Source organism: Artemia franciscana, chromosome 1 (assembly GCF_032884065.1).
Source record: "Artemia franciscana chromosome 1, ASM3288406v1, whole genome shotgun sequence".
In the NCBI taxonomy this organism is placed as follows: domain Eukaryota; kingdom Metazoa; phylum Arthropoda; class Branchiopoda; order Anostraca; family Artemiidae; genus Artemia; species Artemia franciscana.
In genome coordinates this window covers 38,702,047-38,727,848 of record NC_088863.1, presented here as the reverse complement: position 1 = coordinate 38,727,848, position 25,802 = coordinate 38,702,047, and the positions used below count along the sequence as shown (strand labels likewise).

Sequence of the window (25,802 nt, the reverse complement as noted above, 5' to 3'; positions counted from 1 at the left end):
GTTTTTGAAAAAAAAAATCATACGAATAACTTCATATTTACATGCTTCGGTATTTTACTGATGCCATGCAATAATGGAACAGTCTTGACACTATTACACGTCCCATCCGTGTCTTCATGAGTCGATTTTTTTCCGCTTCTTCTCTCTCTCTCTCTTTCTGTTTTTCTATGTACTCCGTGTGAGTTCTTGAGGTGTAATTCCGTCTTCTTTTTTCTCTCTCTATTGTTAAGAGACACAAAACGAGTTGCCTTCCTGTCTCCTTTGTATAAGATTTATGGATTTTTTTTCTTGCTTAATAAAGTCAAGTCAAGTCAATAGTTAGAGCTATGATTTACGTCATGTTAATTATCACTCAGATCATGATATCTAATTTCAATGACTTCATTCATAGCAAATGACCAATTTCCTCTGAGAAAGATATTATTTGATATTGAGACGCTCTCTAAGCAGTTTTAAAATTTTAAGGTGACACGACAAGAGGACGACCCAAAAACGTAAATTATAGAGTTGTTATAAATAATGATTCATCGAAAAAAAAAAATGGTCAGACCACCTGAAGTATCAAACTTGGTAAGTCTGAAGAAATTGAACAAATAATGTCAATTCACAATGAGTGAAAATGAATGACCTTGAGTATCAAATGAGACTAGACCAAACACGGGCATTTAAAGCAAAGGGCATTGAGAAATTGCCTGGAATAATGAAAATCCAAAATGGAGGTGGAAGAAAACTGTGGCTAGAAGAATTGCAGCAACGAGGAATGAGGTGAACTAAAAACGAAAGCGAAGATCAAAGATAGTTGCGGTTAGAAGACATGTGACAGACATGTCACATATGTGTACTAACTGTTAATTTTTGATTTATATCAAGTTGCCATCAAGACATTTGGCAATTTGACACAAAACCAACCACAGATAGTCTGAGTGAGATGCAAAGCTGGTATAAGCCTTTTTCAAAGAAAGTATAAAAAATGATATATCAGAACGAGTCGAAAATGAAAGTGAAGAAGATAGAATTTTGTGTTTAGAGGAGAAACCACAGTCGAAGTCAGAACGAGTCAAAAATAAGAGGGAAAAAGAAAGAAATATTAGGCTGGAAGAACAATGTCACCGCAATTGTTGACCCCAACAAGCCGTGGTACAAAACCCAGCATAAACCAATAAATATGCTGTAAACTACGCATCTGTTACTTATAAGTCGCATGTATAGCTATGCATGTGTTACTTTATTTATTAACTGTGAAGCCCTCCGTTTTCCCGAGGAAAGAGCAACAAACGAAGGTAATTCATTTGGAGATTGCTGCTTGCATAGTCAAGTTACTTTGCCACCTCCACAATTTTCAAATACTATGATTTGCCTATTTTAAGGACGTCACTTGCTCCCTAAAGAATTCCACGAAAAAATCCAAAACTTGAATGCATGTGTCGCTTTAGCGTAAGTTATATTTAAGTGATCATCAGACCATCAATGGTGATAATGTGTTTAGTTTTAATTTAGCTGAACAAATTTATTACGAAATCAATTTAGCGGCAAATCCATCACAAGATTTTGAACCACCCTCGTATGGCCAAAAAAACTCTATTTTTTTTTTAGCGTTTCACACATCCTTTAAATCATAGGATCTCTTGTAACCAATGGATCTCTTGGAAGAAGTATTACGAGACACAAACAACTATGCCAAAGGTTACATGAAAACATGAAAAGTGGAGGATAAAGTAAATCAACGTGTTGCCTCACTGAAACTTCTGCCTCAAAACATGCAGCTCAATTTTGCGATATGGCGTCGATTATACACGGTTTAACCCTCCTGCACGTAATGAACTAGTACTGTGCTGACTCTTAATGCTGACCATCGTCTTCCGCCAAATGAGGGGGTTGTAAGACAACATGGCAAAATTGTTATTAGTTTAAAAAAACCAACCATCGTGAGGAGCCCTTTACCAGTCCATCGTTTTATCCAGCTAGAACGCCAGGATGGACAGTGGATATACCACTTCAAACACCTTATGCAAATCATTCACATTTAGGATGGCTTGAATTAACAATTTATTGTAATCATTTTTCGGCCTGAACATGCCAAAAGCCTTTTTCTGCAAGCTTTCGCAAACTCTCTCCGCAATCCTGATTGGTTAGGTTACTTGGATGTCCTGTTCTGCGACATTAATTTCCATTTCGACCTGCATTTGCCATGACAATACACAAGTCGGAAGGTCAAATTTTCAAATTATTTGGCGTTGACTTCCGTACTCCTGTTTTTAATCAGGGTATTTTTTTACGTGGGATTACCAGCCACTTAGTCAAACAGTTCGTGGTAACGAACTGTAGTAAGGAGTGACCTTGCTCAATAGTAACCAAAACTCTAAAAAACGGAATTTTCATACCAATAGTTACATCAAAAGAATCGCATTTTAATGATGATTTTAAATATATAAGTTTCATCAAGTTTAGTCTTACTCATCAAAATTTACGAGCCTGAGAAAATTTGCCTTATTTTAGAAAAAAGGTGGAAACACCCCTTAAAAGTGACAGAATCTTAACGGATCACGGATGCGTGTTTATTCGTTTTTTTAATTTTTGTTTCCCAGGGGTGATCTTATTTACCAAGTGGTCTTAGAATATAGCAAGAGGGCTCATTCTGACGGAAATTAAAAGTTCTAGTGCGCTTTTTGGGTGACCCAAAAAATTGAAGGGCACCTAGGCCCCCTCCCACGCTCATTTTTTCCCAAAGTCACCGGATCAAAATTCTGATATAGCCATTATATTCAGCATAGTCGAAAAATTTAATTACTATATCTTTGGGGACGACTTACTCCCCCACTGTCCCCGTGGGTGGGGCTGCAAGTTACAAACTTTGACCAGCGTTTACATATAGTAATGGTAATTGGGAAGTATACAGACGTTTTCAGGGGGATAATTTTGGTTGGGGGAGGGGGTTATGTGGGGGAAACTTTTCCTGGAGGAATTTGTCATAGGGGAAAAGAATTTCCATGAAGAAGGCGCAAGATTTTCTAGCATTTAAAAAAAAATAAAAAACAAATATGAAAACGTTTTTCAGCTGAAAGAAAGGAGCAGCATTAAAGCTAAAAACGAACAAAAATTGTTATGCATGTGGGGGGCTCACCTCCTCCTAATACTTCGCTCTTTACACTAAAGTATTTTTAGGAATTTCTACTATTTATTCTACGGCCTTTGCGATTCAGGGGTCATTCTTAAGAAATTGGGACAAAATTTAAACTTTAGTGCAAAGATCGAGGTATTGACGAGGGGACGAACCCCCTCATATACTTAGTAAAAACATACGAATATAGTAGTTCGTTACGTAAGTTAATTCGTAAGTTGCATATATATTTACTAATAAAAACGTTCGTAACAAATTAAAAGTTCTAATTGCCTTTTTAAGTAACCAAGAAATTGCAGGGTAGTTAGGCTTTCTCCCACGCTCCTTTTTTCTCAAAATTGTCCGATCAAAACTATGAGAAAGCCATTTAGACAAAAAAATAAATTAATATGCAAATTTCGTTCTAATTATTCATGTGCTGAAAGCAAAATTCAAAATATGTATGAATTCAAAAACGTTCAGAAATTAAATAAATAAACAAGTTTTTTTTTAACTGAAAGTAAGTAGCGACGTTACAACTTAAAACGAACAGAAATTATTCCGTATATGAAAAGGGCTGATCCCTCTTCAACACCCTGCACTTTACACTAAAGTTTTTTACTGTTTTAAAAAGTAGAGTGGAGAGAAAGAGTCAAACTTTAGCGTAAAGAGCTGGGCGTTGAGGATAGAACAGCCCCTTTCATATATGGAATAATTTCTGATTTAAGTTTTAATGTTGCTCCTTACTTTCAGTTAAAAAAAGTTGTTTTTTATTTAATCCCACTAAAGGTCAAAGTGTTATGTTTGCTTTACTGGAAACAAAATAAGGTTTAAACAGTTTCTCTTTTACCATCATGACATTTGAGCTACTGAATCGAGGTTGCTCCGATTCTGAGGGATTAATATTAATTATTCTTTTTAGATAAATTCCTTTCAAAAGTATAGGAAATGAATTGGCAAATCCTTTGTTGACTTTTTGACTCAAAATTGTTCTTCAACAAACTATAAAACAACTGCTAAGAAATTTGCAAATATTTTACTTAAAGTTTTATTTATGTTTCAATTTCCTGCGGGATTAGCTGAACTAGAATAAAAAGGATAACATATGACAAAAAAGAAACGAAAGAAGATCTATAATGAAGCCTTTTAGAGGGTTTGAAAGGTTGCCCTATTCTTCTCGATGGAAGTTTTTACTCTTAAGCTATGAAAGCTAAAATACTTTTCGATGCTTCTCTTCAATTTTTTTTCCAACCCGATAATTTAGTTTAACTTGTGTTTTGGCTTTATTTTTAAAACTGGAACTTTCTGATCCGAAACTTTGATCCAATCCATGGTTTTTCTTTTTTTATCTCTAACTTCAATTTTAATAATATACTAAAAACTGATAAAATCTAATGCAGTATTAATGAATTAATCGATATAACAAAATGTGATATTAAACACTATTAAAAATTAATATAATGAAAGCTAAGATGCTTTTGTATGCTTCCCTCCATTTTTTTTTTACCTAAGATGAAATATCTATTTTGTCTTTGACTCGTTGTTCAAAAATGGGACCCTTTGGACCCTTTGACGCACCTAACCATACCAGCCCCCCACCAATTTAATCCTTCGCTGTACTTCTATCATTTTTACCTCTAGTTTAAATTTTTTCTTTAATATTAAAATAGTAATAGTTTTTACTATTATTAAACAAGTACTAGTATTAAACTAGTTTCTTGTTTCAATTTTCAATTTTACCCACATATGACAATTCAACATCCCAAAGCACTAAGAAATTGAAAGAAACTAAACTGTATAAATAAATAGAAAGGAAAATCTACGCCATATATTCTGCCTATATTTTTGAACATAATTACAATTTTCTAAAATACCTTCTTTTTTCATTCTTTTTGTTTGTGAAAACTCTTTGGCTGTTCAGCTTTGCATGGGGGGGGATTTTTGGAGATTAATTCGTTCACAAGGGATTTTTTGCAGGGGAATATCTTCTGGGGGCATTTTCTAAGGAGGATTTCCTTAGGGGAGGAATTTCAAAGTGGAATTTAATTCAGCAAGAATTTTCCAGGGAAATTGTCAGAAGGGGAGTTTCTTTAAAGATTTGTAGTGCATTACAAATTTGTATGGGTTGAGCTGGCCTTGAGGAATTAAGTATGTTTTTTTTATAGTTTTTAACTAGGTTAATATGTACATGATGTGGAAATTTATTGAATAGCTTGTGCTTCTCGATGTGTATACTGGGATTCCCATTCTAAAGTTTATGGTATAGACTCTAGTGAGTGGAATTTTGTCATGTTGAGTTTAAAAGTTTTTCTAACTGATATTTGTCGGTTAGTATTTTACCTGGAAGTGATTAGTAACCATGTTCCCCATTTTTCCTCTGTTTCTGTATACATTAGGAAGTTGGTCATGTGAAAATTACTCTGTTGCAAACGAGTATGACAGTAAATGTCGAATAACTGACCCATTTTAACTAAAAAACAGGAATCCAATCAAAAAAAGGACTTGTCAGAAACAAGGAATTTTGGAGATCAGGCAGCTAAAACGTTATCTAAATAATACATTTCTGAGGACGGTTAGCCAACAATTGTTTGAGATTCATTAATGCTTTATGAAAAATAATTCCTTTTCTGAATGTTTAATTGTTCTGACCGGTTGCACCCCCTTTCTATGATGCTCCATGGGAAAACACTGAAATATGTGTTAATTATAATTTACACTAGTATACACACAACACAGTCCCATTGTGTTTGTTACTTTTTCTAATATTCTAATTGATTTGTTGTGGAGTTTATTATTTTAATTTAGTTTTCCAACTTAGCCATTCACGCAACAGTTTCATTTAAGTTATTTCTATTTTAGGCTATGAGCTTGTGCCCAGCCCTTACAACTGCAGTGAATTCTTTGTATGTTGGGATGGCCGGACTGAGCTACGATATTGTCCTGACGGGCTTTATTTCAATCCATCTTTAGATGTTTGTGACTGGCCACATAATGTTCCTTGTAACCTTCTTGGCTTCACTCGTTAATTTCCGTTGATTCCATACAATTGCTTTAGTCATAATTGTTTTCTTGTTTTTCTCTTTTCCTATTTAATTAGTGTGTTTCGTGATTACTGTGGCAATAACAACTTATATGTTGTACTTTTCTACCAGTGAAAATATTTATTTTTTTAAGGGACTCATAATCTACGTTTTAATTTACACTTAGTAAAAAGCATACGACTCTCTTTACTATTTAATTAGTGTCTTTTTTTTCTCTGGCATCATCTTGTAGAACTGCCTGAAATTTGGAGAAAGGCTGGTTTGATCATAAATTAAACTTTTTAGTATTCTGATGCTGAAGAAAGACAAACGCAGGGCAGCCTATAACTTCAACGTCCCCAATTGCCTGGGGTACCTGGTCCCAAATGACTTCGGAAAGAAATTTCAAGGTGTTCGCTTTATTCAGAACATCCGAAGGGCTCAACAGATATGCCCCCATTGGTGGAACGATAAGTTAACTTTTAAAGCTAATATTCCAGAGTTTTATAAATAGAATAAATAAAGTTTTTGCTTCGTAGATTCATTTTTTTTGTGTGAACACAGAAGCAAAACAGCGATGTGTCTCTAAGGTATAAGGTAATACTATTTCTTTTTATCTACCCTTTCTCCTAACCTGTTCGTATAGAACAGTTGTTCATAACACCTAGGGATGGACCTTAATCGATCAGAAATTGAAAGTTCTACTGCACTTATCAAGGGGTTAAAAGTGATTGGGAGGTAGACATGCTCCCTTGAAGCCTCGCCCTTAGCTCTCGAAGCCTCGCACAACACTTGGTTGTAATTTAAAAACAGCAATGGACTTAGTTCTAGGAGTAAAGGTCCAAAACTATGTGATTGGCTTAACTAGGTGGAAAATTAGACTAAGTTCCAAACTAATGCAAAGAAAATCTAAGACCTGACTTGGTGCCCAAATGAGATAACTAGCCTGTTGCGGAAATTAGTTAGATTCAGACTAGCTGCCAGAAAAAGCCGAATTCTGAATTAGTAAAAGAACAAGGAATTCCTGATCAAGTGATAACACAAAACAAGTCTCAATTGGGCATAAGAGTGAGGTAAAGCCCAACTCTGTGTAAAATAAGCTTAGTCCTAACATGCTGCGATAACAGGTAGTTTTTCTTAACATACACCAGAACTCAACCAAGTCCTAACTTAGAAACTCGGTAAATGCTGAATTGAGGTAGAACCCACCGAAATTCTGACTGAGCGTAAAAACTTAAATCTTGACGAGGGCAAAAACTTGCTAAATCCTGACTCACTGAATAAACAAGAGAAGTTCTTAGTTGGTACAAAAAGGAATTTATTTCAGTGTGAAAATATATTAATTCATGACTTGGCACAAAATCAAGCCAAGGCCTGAGTTGACCAAAAATATAGTAATTCATACCTGTTGACTGACTTGGTGCAAATGCAAGTTAAGATCTAAGTTTATATTACTAAGTTTATATTTAGGCAGCGCCACTGCGCTGCCTAAGTAAAGAGCGACGTGTGCACAATGTATTATTTTTTTTTTTTTTAGTCTTAGACCAGGGCACTTCGTATCAAAGGAGTTGTCATAGAAACTTTGAAAAGAGCTCATTCGATTGGAAATTGAAAGCGCTAGTGTTCTTTTTGATAATCGAAAGTGACTGAAGGGCAATTAACCCTCCTGCCACGCCCACCATTTCCCGAAACACATCTAATTAAAATTTTGAGATAACCATTTTGTTCAATGTAGTTGAAAGGTCCGGAAATCATGTCTTTGAGGATGACGATTCCCCACAGCCCTCAGGGGTCTCAGGGGTCAAGTCTATGGGTTAATGTTGTAAGGTATGCCTCAGGAGCTTATAAAGTTCTTATGTAAGGGTCGGTCGTATGAACTTTAGAAGGGGCTCATTTTATTACAAATGTATAGTTCTAGATCTCTTTTAAGATTCAAACATGATGGAGAATAAATAGCCCCCCCCCCTTTCCTGACACGCATTCAACTGAAATTGTGAGATAGCTATTTTGTAAATAGTACAAAAATCAAATAACAGTGTCTTTAAAGGGGGTAAAATCCCGCAGAGCCCATGGAAAAGAGTTGTGAGTTATGCCCCGGAGCATTTAAGGTTTTTATGGAACGGGTGGTTATATAAACTTTGAATCGGATGGAGCTCTTTTGACTGGAAGTCGGAAGTTTTAGTGCCCTTTTTAAAAGTAAAAAATGAATGGAGGGCAATCAGCCCCCCCTAACAAGTCTATCATTCCCCAAAACATATCCTATCGAAATTTTAAGAGATCTATTTTGTTCAGGACAGGCGCTGTAAGTTAGGCATTTTTTCATTGTTTACACATAGTATATGTTATTGAGAGATATGCGTTTTTGAACTTTACTTTCCAAGAAGATTGAGGGCGTTCAGGTGAGCCTTTCAGAGGATGTTGAGGAGAGTGTTGAACTAAATCAAAACCCGTTACGTATACATGGATATTCAAAAGGGCAGGACACAGGAATAACTGAACATATTAATTTGAAAAATTCAGGAAATGATAAGGGATATGATCAAAAAGGCAATACTTGCATGCTACCAATACTACTACAACTGCCACCACTATTCCATTTACAATTTTGAGGGGAAATTTGAACTAAATCAAAAGACGCTATGCGCATGCACACTGTCAAAATAGCGTATATCAAGAATTGATTTGGGTATTAATTTGGAACTTTCGGAGAATGCTTAAAGGGGACTGACAAAAGGAAATATGTTAATATTATTATTGCTAGTAGTACTACCGCTATTCAATACTATTATTAGTAATATCAACACTACTACTGTGACTACTATTAAAAATATGCCTAAGGCTATGAAGATGAAATTGACAAGGAATTTTGATGAGTGGGGGTGAGCTGAATCACAACATGCCGTCTGTATGCCGAATGTCAAAAAGGTGTAACACTAATATCTTAGGAACAGTTTGGTATGTGAAGTTGAAAACAACAAGGCTTGATGTTAGGGACGTGGAATTAACCAAAAGAAAACATTTGCATCCTAATGCTACTTCTTCTGCTCATACTACTACTACTATTACTAATACTGCCATTAAGGCTACTACAATTAATTCGACTGCTACTACTATTCCCACTGCTATTAAAACTAAGGATACTAAGGGAAACAATTTGGGATATATAGAAACTGTATGGAACCAATTTGAAACACACTATGCCCACACAGGTTGTCAGGCAGACGCGTCAGAACTGCATCTGGATCGGTTCAGAGTATTAAGCTGAAAGTTTCAGCATGTGTTGAAGGGGATGTCGAAGAAACCAGAGGTGCTATGCGCATACTGCTACTAATGCGACTGCAACTATTGCCACAGCACAAGCTAAGGACATTAATGTGAAGCTTTTAAGGAATAATAAGGTGTATATTGAAATAATCAAAACAATCTATGAGCATATGACTTTAAATAACTTTACAAAGCACTATCTGAAGAACAACTTATATCATTAAATTAGACCTTTCATGGTAAGTTATGGGGGGATTTTGAACTAGCCAGCAGGCATTACGTGTATACTATTAATACTACCACTACAGTTCCTGTAGCAAACGACCCTAATGGTATTAAGGTGAAACTTTTAGGGAGAGTTCAGGAGGAGTTTCAATTAAACAAAAAAACTGTGTGCATGCATATTTTTAAAGAGTATATAAGTAACATAATAGGTAGCACCACTCCGCAATTACTAGATCATTGAAAGCTGTAAATGAGCTAAATAGACTCAAAATTAAAACTTCTAGTGTCCTTTTGAAGAGTAAAGAGAGATTTGAGGGCAAGCAGCCTTTCTCTCAAGTCCATTCATTTTCCAAAACATATCCAGTCAAAATTATGAGACCACCCTTTTGTTTAGAATATTAAAACGGTTCAGCAACTATGTTTTTAGAAATATCGGGCATGTCAACCTCCCACAATCATGCAATTGGCCTATTATGCTTTAAAAGCAAATGTTGCTTTAAACTAAATCAAAAGGCAGGGTGTTTATGGTTGCCAATAAGATATCTCAGCAACATGTTGAAAACGACTGGGGGTATTAAGTTGGAACTTTTGGGACTATTACTAATACTACTTCTGCTCTTACAATTCAAATAAATAAAAAGAGTATAAGTGTATCCAGGTTGTCAGAGAGCAAATATATACTCTTTTGGGAATGATAATAAGCTTTGTTTTTCAGGGTAGCTTCAAGAATTAAAAGATTAAAAAAAAAAATACTCTTTGTGTCAGGATTAAAAATTGTAGAAAAAGTTTCTCCAACATACCCAAACAATGGGTTCTTATAGAAAAAAACTGAGAAGCTATAAAGATCATTTTTTCAATGAAAAAGACTATGTCAATAAAAAAAGAACAGAAATTAGTTTAAAACATTTTTCAGCGAAATATGTTTTTCAAAGAAAAGTAAACAGCACCATTTAGCCAAAACTGAGCAGAAATAAAGCCAAATAATCTTCCAAGTGTAAACTACCACAAAATACCATCAATAAATAAATGAAGCTCAAAACGAACTGGAATTACAATAAATGTTCGAGTCAAACTCAAAACGAGCAGAAATTAATATGAGTACGACTGATAACCCCATGCCTTCTCTAGACTAGAATATAATTTGCGAGTTTTCTTTTCGAGTTTTAATAATTCTCCTTACTTTCTATTGAAAAAACTTTTTTTAAATTTAATTTCTGATTGTTTTACAAATAATGACGAGGCTCACCATTATTTTACAAATAAAGGTGAGCCAGTGAATCTGGGTCACCTTCCATGAAAAATACCCTCCCTTCACGAGAAACTCCTCCGTGGATGGTTCCTCCCACGTAAAATAGCAGCCTCCCATACAGATCTCTCTGGACAACATCAGCATCACTGAGAATCCCTCTCCGTAAAATTTCTTGCGTACGATTCTGCCTGAAAAATTATCCTTAGCATGCTTCCATTTGAAAACAAACTTTAATTTTTAATAGTTTTCCTGATCAGTCCAGAAATCCCTAATGCTGTGGAAATTTTTTCCAAGAAATCCAAACCCACTGAAAATTTTCCCTCGGAAAATTCTTTCAGAACATCTCCGTATGCGAAATTGAGTTGATAAAGAGAAAGTAAGACAAATAAAAATAATTTCGTATAGGAAATCTGTCACCCCCCCCCCCCAAAGTTAAATTTCCCTGGAAAGCTCAACCCGAATATTCCTCTCCCCAGAGATAATTCTTCCCATGGAAACACATCTCATGCGCAAGCCCCTAAAGACATAGGTATTAGATTTTTCAACTATGTTGAACAAAATGGAAATCTAAAAATTTAGATTGGATGACTTTGGGGAAAAGAGGGGCCTGAGAGGGGGTCTAGTTATACTCCAATCTTTTTGGTCACTTAAAATGGTACTAGAACCTTTAATTTCTGTTCGAATGCACCCTCTTCTGATCTTGCAAAACCATTAGTTAGAAACGATCCCCTCTAGGAAATAAACACAACAATAAGCACATATCCCTGACATTTCTTCTGGCAAAAAAAAAACAAATTCTACATTTTTCTGTACAGGAGCTTGAAACTTCTACAGTTTGATTCCCTGATTCGCTGAATCTCATGAATAGATTTTTCATTAATATTCCTTGGCTGTTAGGTGGTGTGTCCCTGCTTTTTTTTTCGATCAAGCAATTTTTTTCAGGCTCGTTACTTTTGATAGGTAACCCTGAACTTGATGATTTTTGAATATTTGCAATCAGCATAATAAGTAAATTCTTTTGATATATTTATTGGTATCAAAATTGTTTAGAGTTTCGGTTACTATTGAGCCAAGTCACTCCTTTCTTACAGTTTGTTACAAGGAACTGCGTGATCCCGTGTGAAGTATCAACATCACATTTTTCTCTTTTTTTTTTTATTATGCATAATAAATCTTGGAAAAAGATCGTTGTTCATCTTAGAAGATAAAACTGAAAAAGTTCCGACGATTTTTGTTTAAAATAGAATATTAAATAGGAGTTTTACTTCCTAACTCTCTTAACCATTTCTAAAATTCCAAAGAGTATGTTGTCACTGATATCTTTGAAAATTGACACATTTAAAATTCCATTATTTTCATGGAAATCAAAACATATAATCGGCATGTCTTTATTTTATCAGGCAGTTTTTTTTTAAAGCATCTTTTTTTTTACTTATTAAGAGAACTGGAAGAAGGGCATACTGGAAGAAGAACTGGACTGGAAGAAGCATACAAAAATTCCGCTTTATTCACATTAGCACCACCTAGTGAGGAAGAAAAGACCAGCAAACTACACCAGATTAAAATGATAATTTAATTTTTACAAGAAGTGTAGTTAATAAAACAATTACTCTCACGCGACAATGCCCAAGCCCAAGGCTTCAAGCAGTAAAGACATGAGCTAAGTTTGTCTTTATTTTATCAGGCAGTTTTTTTTTTAAAGCATCTTTTTTTTTACTTATTAAGAGAACTGGAAGAAGGGCATACAAGAGGGGAGGGTATTGTAAAACTCTTGTTACAGGTTATTGATTATGAGGATCATATTCAAACCCTTGCTATGCTTTCCATACCCGGGCTGTAAGAAATTGCACAAAAAACGCCATACAAAAATTCCGCTTTATTCACATTAGCACCACCTAGTGAGGAAAAAAAGACCAGCAAATTACACCAGATTAAAATGATAATTAAATTTTTACAAGAAGTGTAGTTAATAAAACAATTACTCTCACGCGACAATGCCCAAGCCTAAGGCTTCAAGCAGTAAAGACATGAGCTAAGTTTAACACAAAATAAACTCTATCTATCCCCTTCTTCCCTTTCCCAACACAATATTACAGAGTATAAACTCGATCCCTCAAGTCATTCCCAAAAACTTGTGGAGGCCCATTTTTTTTTATCTAGGGATACAAGTCTTACGATTTGTTATTTCGCTGCTTCACTGCGAGAAAAAATTCCATTTATTTGGACTCTTCTCTTCCTTCTTTTCCGGTTAATATTTCCGGTAGAATTATCCTCACCTAGAATATCCCTCAAAATTTTAACTTGATCTCCTAGAAACACTGAATATAATCTCCAAAAAACCCTGGTATACATAAGCATTTCTGATAAACTGAGTCACACGGACCATTCAGGAGAACACACTTGAAATCATCTAAAAATTTTCTTTTCGACACTATGAGCACTGGATGGATGTGTGGGGGGTGATAAGTGCACGGGGGGATTGGCAGTTTGGGCCCATACCACATTTAGCCCTTTGAAAGGAAGCTAAGAGCTTCAAGTGCATCCACGACTATATTTTCTGTACAAAGTGGCCAATAAAAAGAATTAAAAGATGATACTCGGGAAACAGTTTACTCTTTACTAAGTCCATGCTAGTGTGCTGAATCTTAAACTATATTTTGATATTTGAAAATTACAAGGAGTCTTTATTTTCTGGAGCTTTCGCGGATAAGAACCGTAGGAAAAGACAGAATCACACAATTATCAATCAAACTATAGAAAAGAAGTTTAATAAAACGATATGTATATGAAGAAAAATCTGCTTCTATACTTATTATTATTATTTAGTTATTCATTTATTTGAGAACCCACCAACAAGTACTTAAAAATAAAGGAGCATAAATGAAATAAATGGAAAAATAGAAAGCTAAAAAAAACCACTAACATTTACACCTGTAAGACAGCGACAGCAGTGGTAGGTTTTTGCCCAACGAAAGACAAAAATAAAAAAAAGAAAAAATCGATAAATCAAATATAAATTTCATAATAATTCTAAGCCAAGGGTGACCTGCCCTTTACGTTTTATGTTTTTCACCCAGTCTCGAAACTGTAAATCTTGTGGCTATTATGATATATATTTGTTAATCAATCATAAGTTGTGCATCCATGGTGGCATGTGAAGGAAACGATTGATGGAAGAGACGGGAGGACAGATTTTTATTTTATAAGTTTTGGCAGAAATCTTCTAGAAAGACAATTACGCCTTTTAAAAGTAATTGGCGCCAGAGGAAATGTCAAATTTGTCTAAGGAAAAATTAGGAAAACAGACTTGAGAAAGAGAAATCTGGTTAAATTAATATCATCAATTTCAAAATTTTTAGATTCCTGTGGCAGATAATTCAAGATCCTACCTACAAAATAGGAGACTATTTTGCGTTTGCACCCTTTAAAAAGAAGCTAAGACTTTCAAGTGCTTCCATAACTATATTTTCTATACGAAGTGGCCAGAACAAAAAATAAATAAAAGATAATCCTCAGGAAACACTTTGCTTTTTACTAAGTCCATGCTAGTGTTCTGAATCTAAAACTATATTTTGATATTTGAAAATTACTAGGAGTCCTTATTTTCTAGAGTTTTCTTGGGGAAGAACTATAGGAAAAGAGGAAACTATGCAATTATTAATCAAACTATAAAAAAGAAATTTGATGAAAAGATGTGATACTTCTTAAAATTACATTGCTTAAAATTACATTACTTAAAATAAAAATTACTTGTTTATTTGAAAACACACCAACAAATGCTTAAAAAAGGAGCATAAATAAAAAAGGGGAAAAAAAGCAAAAAATACTAACATTTACACTAGCACAAGCCAAAAGTAAATAAAAAAGAAGAACAAGAAGAAAGATCGACAAATCAAATATAAATTAGACAAGAACTCTAAGCCAAGGGTGAGTTACAATTTTCTTTTTATGTTTTTCCCTCGGTCTCGAAACTGCAAATACTTTGTGTCGATTATGATCTATATTTGTTAATTAATCGTAATTTGTGTATCCGTGGCGACATGTGAAGCAAATGTTTGATGAAACAGAAGGGGGAACGGAATTTTCTTTTTACGTTTTAGCAGAAATCTTCTAGAAAGACATTTACGCCTATTAAAAGTAATTGGTGTCAGAGAAAATGTCGAATTTATCAATGGAAAAATTGGGGAAACGAATTTGGAAAATAGAATTCTGGTAAAAATGATATCACCAAATTTTTGAGATCCCTGTAGCAGATAATTCAAGACCCTACCTACAAAATAGGAAACTTGGTATTTTTCTCGAAACAAACGGTCATGGATACTTGTTTTTTTTTTTTTATCATTTCCTAATTTTTCTGCCAACGGTTATCGTTTCAAAGCAGTAGTTGCATAATATTAGCAAGGGCGTCAGTGAAATGGAAATTCAAAGTTCTAGTTCTATTTTTCGGTAAAAAAAAAATATTGTATCAAATCTGAAAAAAAAAACATAAGTTGACTAATTTCTGAAAAATACCAATAAGTTACTTATAGGGTGCCACTCTTTACGAAGTTATGCTTCCGCGCGTTGGCGTATTTACCCCTAAACATATTTGCAGTACTTACAAAATGAACGATTATTGTGGAATATTCATGTTGTAATAATAGGGGTTATAAAATATTGCATAGTCACCGTCCACTCGAGAATTGATAAGCAAAGATTTTGGCTTAAGAGTAGGCCCTAGAGCCCCAGGATGTTTATTTTTAAGCCCAAGTTGCCAAATTATGTAGAAGAGGTCCTTCAGATCCATGTGGAGGGGAAGATTTCTCAAGTTTTGGAAGAATCTACTTTGTCTTAGCAAATAAAACAGGTGCAGTAAGAAGAGAATCGAGAGATGGCTCTCCAATTATTGAACATTTGTAATATTTCAACAGAAAATTGATTCTAAATATCAAATTCAAAATTACCTCACGAACGGTCACCCGCTCTTAAGTTAAGAATACCTCAATTTTTGTAATTTTTCCGAATTGACAACCCTTCCAACTCCCCCAGAGAGAGCGAATCCGTTTTCATTATGTCAATTACGTATTTAGGACTTGTGCTTATTCTTCCCACCAAGTTTCGTCCTGATCTCTCCACTCTAAGCGTTTTCCAAGATTTCAGGCCCCCCCCCCAAATCCCCCCAATGACACTGAATACTGTCGGGCTTTAAAACATGAAATCCGAGTTACGAGGACCTTCTAAATATGAAATATCATCCGATGAAATTCAAGATCCGATCACTCCTTCATAAGTTAAAAACACCACATTTTTTTCTAATTTTTCAGAATTAGCCCTCCCCCCAATTCCGCAAAAGAGATTGAATCCGTTCTGGTTATGACAATCACGTATCTAGTAATTGTGCTTATTTTTCCCACTAACTTTCATCTCGATCCCTCCACTCTAAGCATTTTCCAAGATTTTAGGTTTCCCCCTCAAAATCCGCCTAATGTCACCAGATCCAGTCGGAATTTAAAATAAGAGCTCTGATATAAGATATTCTTCTAAATATCAAATTTAATTTAGATCCGATCACCCGTTCGTAAGTTAAAAATACTTCATTTTTTCTAATTTTTCCGAATTAACCGTCCCCACTCCCCCCCCCATGGTCGAGTCACGGAAACAACTATTTCTAAATTAATTTGGTCTGGGTCCCTGATAAGCCTGCCATTTTTCATCGTCCTAGCTTATCTGGAAGTGCCTAAACTAGCAAAACCGGGACCGACAGAATTTGCGATCAATATACGTCACTTGGTAAATACCAAGTGCCATACAAAGTAATTTTTCTCTGGGGATGGAATATTTGGTTGAAGGTTGGCTTCAGTATGGCTTATTTTGGAAAAGAGTTATTTCTAGGCTTTGGACAAGCCATGGGGGGAAGAAGTTATAGGCCTTACTAAATTGAAGGAAAACTTGACTTTCTTAAAACTTGAAACCCCCTCCCCCTCATCCTATTTGAGATAGGGTTTGTGACATCGGAGTTCGATATGAGCCCTGATCCTAGTCATCTTTGGTCTAGCTTTCATTTGGATCCGTTGCTCCATTCGCAAGTTATACTAAATTAAACAAAAAGCTTGACTTTTTTCAGCACTTAAAACCCACTCCCCATTGTTTTATTTGAGCTAGGGTTTTCATATAAAAACTTAATGCCTGTCAATGTCTTAGGCATCATCGGTTCAATATTCACTGATATCCGTCACTCCACTCGCAAGTTAAACTGAATTAAATGCCCCCTCCCCCTAATTAAGCTAGAGTCTTCATCTCCAAACATTATGCGTCTTATGGTTTTGGCATCTTTGGCTTGACTTTTATTGAGATCCATTACTTCATTCGCAAGTTAAACTGAGTCAAACAAAAAACTCAACTTTTTTAGCACTTAAACCCCCCTTCCCTCGCCCTAATTAAGCTTGGGTCTCCATCCCAGAACTCAGTGCATATCATACTCTTAGGCATCTTTATTCAATTTTTCATCGAAATTCATCTCTCCATTTGCAAGTTACCCTGAATTAAATGAAAAACTCATTTTTTTTAACACTCAAAGCCTCCTCGCCCTAATTAAGCTCAATTTTAATCCAAATAGTTCAATTTTAATACAAATCTGACTGGCGGTTCTCCCGCTATACTCGATTGCACAGACGTGCGGACAGACAGACAGATCTCAAAAACCTATCTTAATGAATATTTTCCACTATCCAAATAGGTGATGATGCCTCGATGATGATATGCTATTCTTTTCCCTTTTTTGGATCCAATGAGCCAACATGGCTACCCATGATGTTACAAAATCTGTCTGTCCGCCTGTCTGTCTGTCCGTCCGTCTGTGTAATCAAGTATAGGGGAAGAACCGCTAGTAAGATTTGGATGAAAATTTGGATGGCCAGATTTGGTGCCAAAGATCAGGAGACACATTAAGTTCAAAGATGAAGACCCTAGCTCAAATAAAACAGGGGGGAGAGGGCTTTACCTGCTAAAAACAGTTTTTCGTTTAATTCAGAGTAACTTGCGAATGGAGTGATGGATCTGAATGAAAATTGAACCGAAGAGGTCTAAGACCATGACACATATCAAGTTTTGAGATAAAGACCCTAGCTCAAATATAACAAGGGGGAGTGGGTTTGAATTCCTGAAAAAATTTAAGTTTTCAGTTTAATTTAGTATAACTTGCAAATGGAGTAACGGATCCGAATGAAAACTAAACTAAAGATGTCTAGGATCATGGCTCATATCAAGTTCTGGTATCACAAACCCATCTTAAATAGGGCGAGGTGGAGAGGGTTTCAAGTTTTAAGAAAGTTAGGTTTTCCTTTAATTTAGTAGGGCCTATAACTTATGAATGGATTGACAAATCTGAAGTCAGATTCGTCTGACTACCTGAATTTGCTGGAATGAATTTGACAAAATACCACTGCATTGGATCCAGCCAGAATTCACTAGACTTGTTTATTGCAGACAACTTTTAGATGGGAAAAGATTCACAGCTTCAGTAGTTTTACCAATGATACGGTCCTGAAGATAATGAAATGGTAGAAATCTAGTTCAGTCCAGGAGATGACAAAACTTAAGCACTAATGTCAGATATATAAGCCCAAATGGACTACGGTATTAGCAAAAAACAAGAGATTTTAGCTCACAGTCGACCAGTGAATTGTGAAATAATATCAATTTTTGTTATATAACTTCTAAGGAAAATTAAACCAAGTGTTAATCATATAATTTTTTTCGTCACAAACAAATAACTTATTTCACATCTATAAATAGGGCATGGAGCTATATCTGAGTTTACTCTAAATCTAAAGGTGATGTTTTCTTGTATATTGCCAAAGCACACACACACAAAATTCTCGTGTCAAAAGTAAAGTATTTGAAAAAGAAGCACATTAACAGTATCTTAAGTAATAAGTATTTCGTAATCTCACTTAATTATCAAGTAATAAGTACACCCTAGAATTTTTACTTAAGTACAAGTACAAGTAATGGAAAATTGTACTTAAGTAGTACTTCAAGTAAAAGTACTTCAAGTAAGTGACAGCACTGGTGGAGAGTTTGATGACTTTAAAAATTTATACATATGACTCTCAAACGATTCAAGTCTTGGACGACTTGTATTCAAATCTGTTACAAATTCAATTAAATTTTAAATTATTTATTTTTATATTTTAAATTATTTATATTTTATATTTTAAATATTTATTTTAAATTATTTTTGTCAACAGTTTCTAAATGTTCATTTTTGGCGAGAAAAGTCAAAATTATTTTACTTTGCTCACGATAGGAAGGAAGCATTAAGTCTACAACACTTGAAGTAGCCTTAGAAAAATCTTCTTCTTGTTTGGTAGTTTCAAAGTTTCAGATTTTTTGGAAGTTGAAGCTTGATCAATAGAATTTACTTTGAGTGGTTTTTCACGGTAGGGCTTATGCTTATTGACACGTCAAAGGGCATTCTGAAGGGGAATTAATTTTTCATTGTTGGCAATTGTTCCATTGTTAATAAACTTATCAAGATTATATTTAAAGAGCTCTTTTGCCAAAAGAGCAAGCTCAATTGACCTCAATTGGTAAGGTTTAGCCATCTAGAGGGACCCCTCGGATGTATTGAGACCAAACTACTAGCTTAGAATTTAATGACCATAAATAGGTCTACAAAAGGACCCTTAGGATGTACTGAGATCTAAAGGACTCTCTACTACTTTCCACTGTAAAGGTGTGATTTTCTCTTTGCTCTCTTCTTTAGAGTCTTATGGTAGCATTGGCCTACAATCTGGGTTCGACCGGTAGAGGATGTCAAGAGTCTCTAACTTATAAAATATAAGTGTAGAGTATATAAATGTTTATTTACAAATATAATGCAGTAAATGTACATACGACGAGGACAGACACAGAATAAGAACTGACTAAAGTAATCTAAAACGGTGGCTTATATTCACTAAAACAAGGAAATAAATATCGAAGCATGTGACAGGAATCAACCTATTTTAATCTGTCAGTTACTGCAAATACCCAGTATTTATAATATTACTGTAGTCATCTAGGAAGTGGGGATTTCACAGAACTTGAGAATTTAATTATGTATCTAACCTACTTTCAAAGTTTATAGAGACCAAACTACCAGTTAAGAAATTAGTGACCGGAAATTATTCCATACATGGACACTTCGAGTCCATTGTCCACCACACGAAAAGCCATAAATTTAATGCCCAGAAATTACCAAGTAAGTTGCCGCCCTTTACGTTTCAAGTATTATAATGTTCTAAACAGTCTTAAAAAGTCACTGAAGGGGTACTGAAGTACATTTCTACTTTGTCTTCCTCTCCGAAGACATTGACGAGGAGATTCTTCATCCAAGCTGGGAGATCATCATGATCGACCTGCAGAAAGAATTAAAAAATTTTATTATCGTTGAAGTATTTGTGACTTTAAGCTGTGAAAAAGAATAATAATCTAAGGCCCACTCAAAGCAGTCAGAACTAACGGGTCAGGGGACGATACTATGCTGAAAAGTATACTAATTTAAGGCTCCTCAAAGGGTTCAGAACTAACGGGTCAGGGGCCCGTTACATACTAAAAAGGAATATCAATCTAAGGACCCACAAATTCCCTCTTTGAATAGTTTCCAACAGAAGAATAGATTATTTCTAGAAGCATGAAGATCTTTGTTATTAGATTGAAAAAAATGTCTCGTTTTAGTTATTTTCCAGGGTTACCCTTCAAAACTATAGTCAGGGTCCCTGAAAATTTCCCTCATTATTAAGTTGAAAAAAAAATAAAACTATTGGGCAACACTAATCAAATCTCCTTTTAAAATGCTTTTCAACAGTAGAATACATGATCTTAAAAACGCATTATTTTCAATACAATACTAATTCAGATTCAGAATCAGATTCATTTATTATAAATTTCATATTCATCAAAATTTTCGACTTGCCCAAATGGAGAGACAAGCTCGACTACTGGGCAAAACATATAAACAAAAATTAATAATCCTCATTGATACAGAACAAACAAAAAATGCACCACTATTTCATCAGAAAACAAACCAAAAAAACAATAAGAAACAGTACCTTTAATGATGGTAATTCAGGTGGAATAAGTGAAGTGGGCCAAAATAAAATAAAAAATAAAACTTTTACCAACCGTTCTTGCAAGCAGATTCCATTATATAACTTTTTAATCGTCTCTTGAAAGATCCTTTTGGTAACTCAAGAAATTTATTGAATGAGTATTTGTTTGCTTTCGATGGGATCAGATACCGGAGGTTGAAACGGGTTCTTTCATTTTTCACCAGAGGGATTTTATACGGGTTATCACATCTAGTTATCAGTGAATTTTGATGTTTGGACAGTAGTTTCTGGTCAGAAAAAAATTATGTACATGCTGAATCTTAAAAAACCAACTAGATAATAGCAGATGAAATTTCTGTGTATGAGTCATTATGTCTAGAAACATGTAAGAAGTACGTGTTTCAGAGTGGATATCCGTACTCCTCGGGTGCTGTAAAAACTGATCTAGAATTCCAATAGCTTTGTTTTGTAGGGTTTGTAGTGTTTTAATATGTGAATTAAAAGTCTGAAAAAATATAGCTGAGCAATATTGGAGGTGTGCGTCAATTAGGCAAAATATAGGATTCTTAGAACCTTATATGAGAATAGAAATTTTAGAAGATAGAGCATACCTATATTTCTTGATAATTTTAGTCTCAACAACGAAATATGTATTTTAAAATTCATGGTAGGGTCAAAAACGATACCTAAATATTTTGCTGTGTATATTCTTTTGATTTCATGATTATTATCAATGGTAATTTTATTCAGACAAAGATTTTTCAACTTTTCCTTAGATCTTCCATAAATAATAAAATCTGTTTTATCAAAATTAGGGACAAGTTTGTTAAATTGGAACCAATTTGTGATAGATTTTGCAACTTCCATCAGTTTTTCTTTCAGTGCATCTAATGTTGGTGCTTTTAAACTTGCTACAGTATCATCCGCAAACATAATTGTTTATGCATTTTCAGGAGTAGATTTAGGGAGATCATTTATATATATTTAAAATAATAGAGGTCCTAAAATTGAAACTTGCGGTACACCAATATTATTATTCGATGTCTCAGACGAATATTCACCATCAATATCCACCACAAACCTTCGATTGTGTAAATATGATTTAAATAACTTTAATGGTACTCCTCTTATTCCCGTATTTTCAAGTTTTTTAAATAGAATTTCGTGATTTAAAGTGTCGAAAGTTTTCTTAATATCGAAAAGCAATGTAGCTGCTAAACAATCATCATCTAAAGCATCATTAATGAAAATATATGTTGCGGTGACGGCATCTTCTGTCGATCTATCTTTTACAAAACCTAACTGGAACTTCGAAAAAAATTTATCTTTTCCAGAAATGATGTAAGTCTATACTTCATTATATTTTCAAAAACTTCAACCAGTGGTGAAAGGAGTGCAATAGGACGGTAATTATTGGGATCTTGAGCCTCACCTATTTCAAATATAGGGATTATTTTAGCCTTTTTCAGAAGATCAGGGAAGACATCATTTTTTATGCTCGTATTTATGACATGTGCAAGAGGTTCATATATTACTCCTGATATTTTCTTTAAAAGATTTGTCGATATATCATCTAATGAAGCCGAATTTCCTCGCTTTAAATCACTAATAGCTTTTTGGTATTCATCAAATGATACTGGTAGCATATACAATGATCTATCTTCGTTTTGGGGCAAAAATCGTGTATAATCTGATGACTCATCAAAAGATCCCTAACCAATAAATCACCAATTTTACTGAAATGCTTAGCGAATAATTCTGCGATATGCTTGTTTTCTGTTTCTTCATTAGTGTCATTTCCATTATTAAGAAAAGTCGGTGTCGCACTTAGTTTATTTTTATTTAATTTCTCACGCAAGATTTCCCACATTTTCTGCTGGGACGCAGCTGAAGATATTTCCTTCTCATAATATTTTCTTTCACTTTCTCTCAAAGTTCTAGTCAGAGTATTTTTGCACAATTTGAATTTCTGGAAGTTTTCATCAGACGGATATGTGCATTTAATTTTGTATAGTCTGTTTTTTTTTCTTTAATACATTTTAACAGTCTTGGGGATATCCATGGTTTTTGTGGTGTTGAAATGGGTGTTTTCCTTTTACTTTCGGACATATATCATCACAAACATCATTAAATGATTTATAAAACATTTACAATTCCTTGTTTGCATCCTCAGTACTGACTACTTCCTTCTAATCTACATCTCCTAGCTTAATAATTAAACGCAAAATTGATTCATCATTTATTATACGACCTGTTCTTTCATTACGTTTATTTTTTTAGATCTGGCCAAATTACATTCAGAAATCATTACACCGTGATCTGAAATATCCTTTAATATGACAAACGTTGAAAAACAAATACTATTAGAAAAAATATTATCAATTAATGTTGCTCCATTATCATCTATTCGAGTTGGAATCAGACATGATGGGAGCAGTCCTTCTCAAAGCATTAGTTCTAAAAATTCTCTTATCTTCGAATCATTTTGCTTCGCTTGAATTTTCGTTAGGTCTAGGTTGAAATCACCAAAAATAAATACTTGCTTATTCATCTGTGATATTTTATTTAATAGAATTTCAAATTGCATCAAAAATTCATCTATGCGTTCGGAAAGTTAGCCATATAAAGATATCGTAATTGTTGATTTTTCATTGACTTCACATTCCAGAATTCACGTTTCAAAAATCGTTTCTACATTCCATATCATTAGGTCTCGTCTTATTTTCGATTTTAACTCTTTTCTTATTATAAATCCTAATCCACCATGCTGATGGTGTTTTCTAGTCTCATGAACAAAATCATAATCAAGAAACATTACCTAATTAACGTTCCTATTATTTAAGAAAGTTTCGTTTACCGCTAAAGCTTCAATTTTATTTTTATTAATTATCTCATTTGTGAACTCAATGCTACTAAGTAAACTTCTGCAGTTAAAACTAGAAAAACGTACACTACTGCATGTGGGGATAAAATCATCCATAAATGAATATTTGTTTTTCGGGGAGGAGTGTGGTAGCATGAATATTCTTAAAAGCTTCCAGAGAAAATTAGTTTTTAGCTAAAAGTTCTTCAAAGAAAGGATCATTTTTAAAACCAACAGGGTCCTACTTATTTCCCAAATGCCGTAAAAACAATAAGTTTTTACCGCTAATAAGCAATCTCTTAGAAAAATATCAATAAATTTACACGTATACTAAGATCAAGAACTCCATCCTGGTTGAAGGGTATAGAAGACTCAACATATTCACCATGGGGCTGAGGGGCAGAGAAAGCCCGATAGCTTCACTGAAACGTGGGTAAGGGGCCGAAGGGAGTGCATCATGCGTTTACAAAAGGAGAGTAGAAGGGCCGGCACATATGACGACCGAAGGTATTGAGTGGGCTGCATCGGCACATATGACGACCGAAGGTATTGAGTGGGCTGCATTCTCCCTGTTCTGTCGGTGGAACACGGAGGAACCCGCATGTTCGCTTTGCAGAACGATTGTATTTCAGGCCTTTAACCTCTTTTGGAGAGGAGATGGACATTCCTCCATCCTTAAAAAGAAACTAAATCTTAGTTTCCCATGTAGTAAAAAAATACATCTTCTGTAGTGAAAAACATAACTCGCCCGTTATTACACCCCCACCCCTTCTTTATCAATGCTAGAAGACCATAGTTTTCACGCTCCCGCAACGATCAAAGAAGCTTTTTTAAAGAAAAGTAAAGAATTAAATTTACCAAAGTATTTTTAATTCCTCAATTAATTTTTTTTGCTTTTATTCTTGCTAAAAAATAGTTACAAAAGCTTATACAACGTCGTTTAAATACTTAAACACCCCTCTTCTTTATTATTGTTAAACCTATATATGCTCTCCAGCTTAAATTTTCATGCAAGTAGTTTGTCAAAGAAAAGCTTTGAAAAAAATCCCATCATCCCCCGTCTGAGAATTTCTGTGCCTATTTGAAAGTATAACAGTTCAAAATAGGGATGATACCTTTTAATCGACAGTGAACAGAATTAAAAAATTTTAGCTGGATATTTCGAACAAAAATACAATGTTCATCATCAGCAGTAAAACTAAAAGAAGTCAATAAAAACAAACAAAATGTATACCCAATAAACTAATTATATATAATTTTCTGCTCTTATTTTTTTTTAATGTAACAGCAGAAGCAAATGTTCTTGACCTTTTCGGTTCCAGCTCATTAGATTTATCTGACAAATAAGGTGGACAGAGGTCATAGCTGTTAGGTGAGGTGAGATATACTTTATTTGACCTCAGTAAATTATCATACATTGAATTCAATCCAAATTCACCTGTATATCTGTTTATGGAAGTATTCTTGATTATATATTTTTTTAATTTCAATTGTTTCCCTAAAAGTTTGCTTTAAGCCTTGGTCCCTAGAAATTAAAGAAACATTTTCAAACAAAATAAAATGACTTGGATAATTAAAATATGTTCCGATAGAGCCGATGTGAAATTCTCAGGTTTGGAATTTTGCAGTAAGGACGATGAAATAGAATTATGATGTTGTTGTAATTTCATTTTTAAATTAGGGTTAGTACATCCTGCATAAGAGCTTCCAAAGTACATGAGATTTTATAGGCCCCACTTTGTTGCTCTACGGAAGTTCGGTCCTTTTCAGAATTTAAAAAAATAGCCAAAGTATAACTACCTCTTAAAGCTACCTTTAGACCATTATTTTGTAAAATTGTTTTAAGTTTTTCACTCAGCCCTGGAATATATATGTCGAAACTTGAGACTATAGAATTTGAAGAAATTTCTACTTCTTTTAGTTTTTTTTACAAGTTCTGACGAATTCTTAATGTAAGAAATTTGTGTCGACATGGGTGGTTTACATAAAATACTAACCACTTACTCAGAGC

General features: G+C 34.3%; 2 protein-coding genes across 2 annotated transcripts in view; one reads left to right on the top strand and one right to left on the bottom strand.

Annotated features, from left to right (window-relative positions):
• The window catches only part of LOC136029308 (hatching enzyme 1.2-like), a 103,646-nt gene extending 96,991 nt beyond the window's left edge, over positions 1–6,655 (top strand). Inside the window, exon 9 of the mRNA XM_065707578.1 lies at positions 5,957–6,655. Coding sequence (XP_065563650.1) covers positions 5,957–6,123 — 167 coding nt within the window. The 3' untranslated portion in view covers positions 6,124–6,655. The remainder of the gene's footprint in view (positions 1–5,956) is intronic.
• A 15,571-nt stretch (positions 6,656–22,226) lies between these two features.
• Positions 22,227–22,574, bottom strand: LOC136030261 (uncharacterized). Its single transcript, XM_065709152.1, has one exon. The coding sequence runs from the start codon at positions 22,572–22,574 to the stop codon at positions 22,227–22,229; it is 348 nt and encodes a 115-aa protein (XP_065565224.1).
• Between the last annotated feature and the right edge of the window lie 3,228 nt (positions 22,575–25,802).

Coding starts and splice junctions, on each gene's coding strand:
- LOC136030261 (XM_065709152.1), bottom strand. CDS start 22,574: ATGCTACCAGTATCATTTGATGAATACCAAAAAGCTATTAGTGATTTA.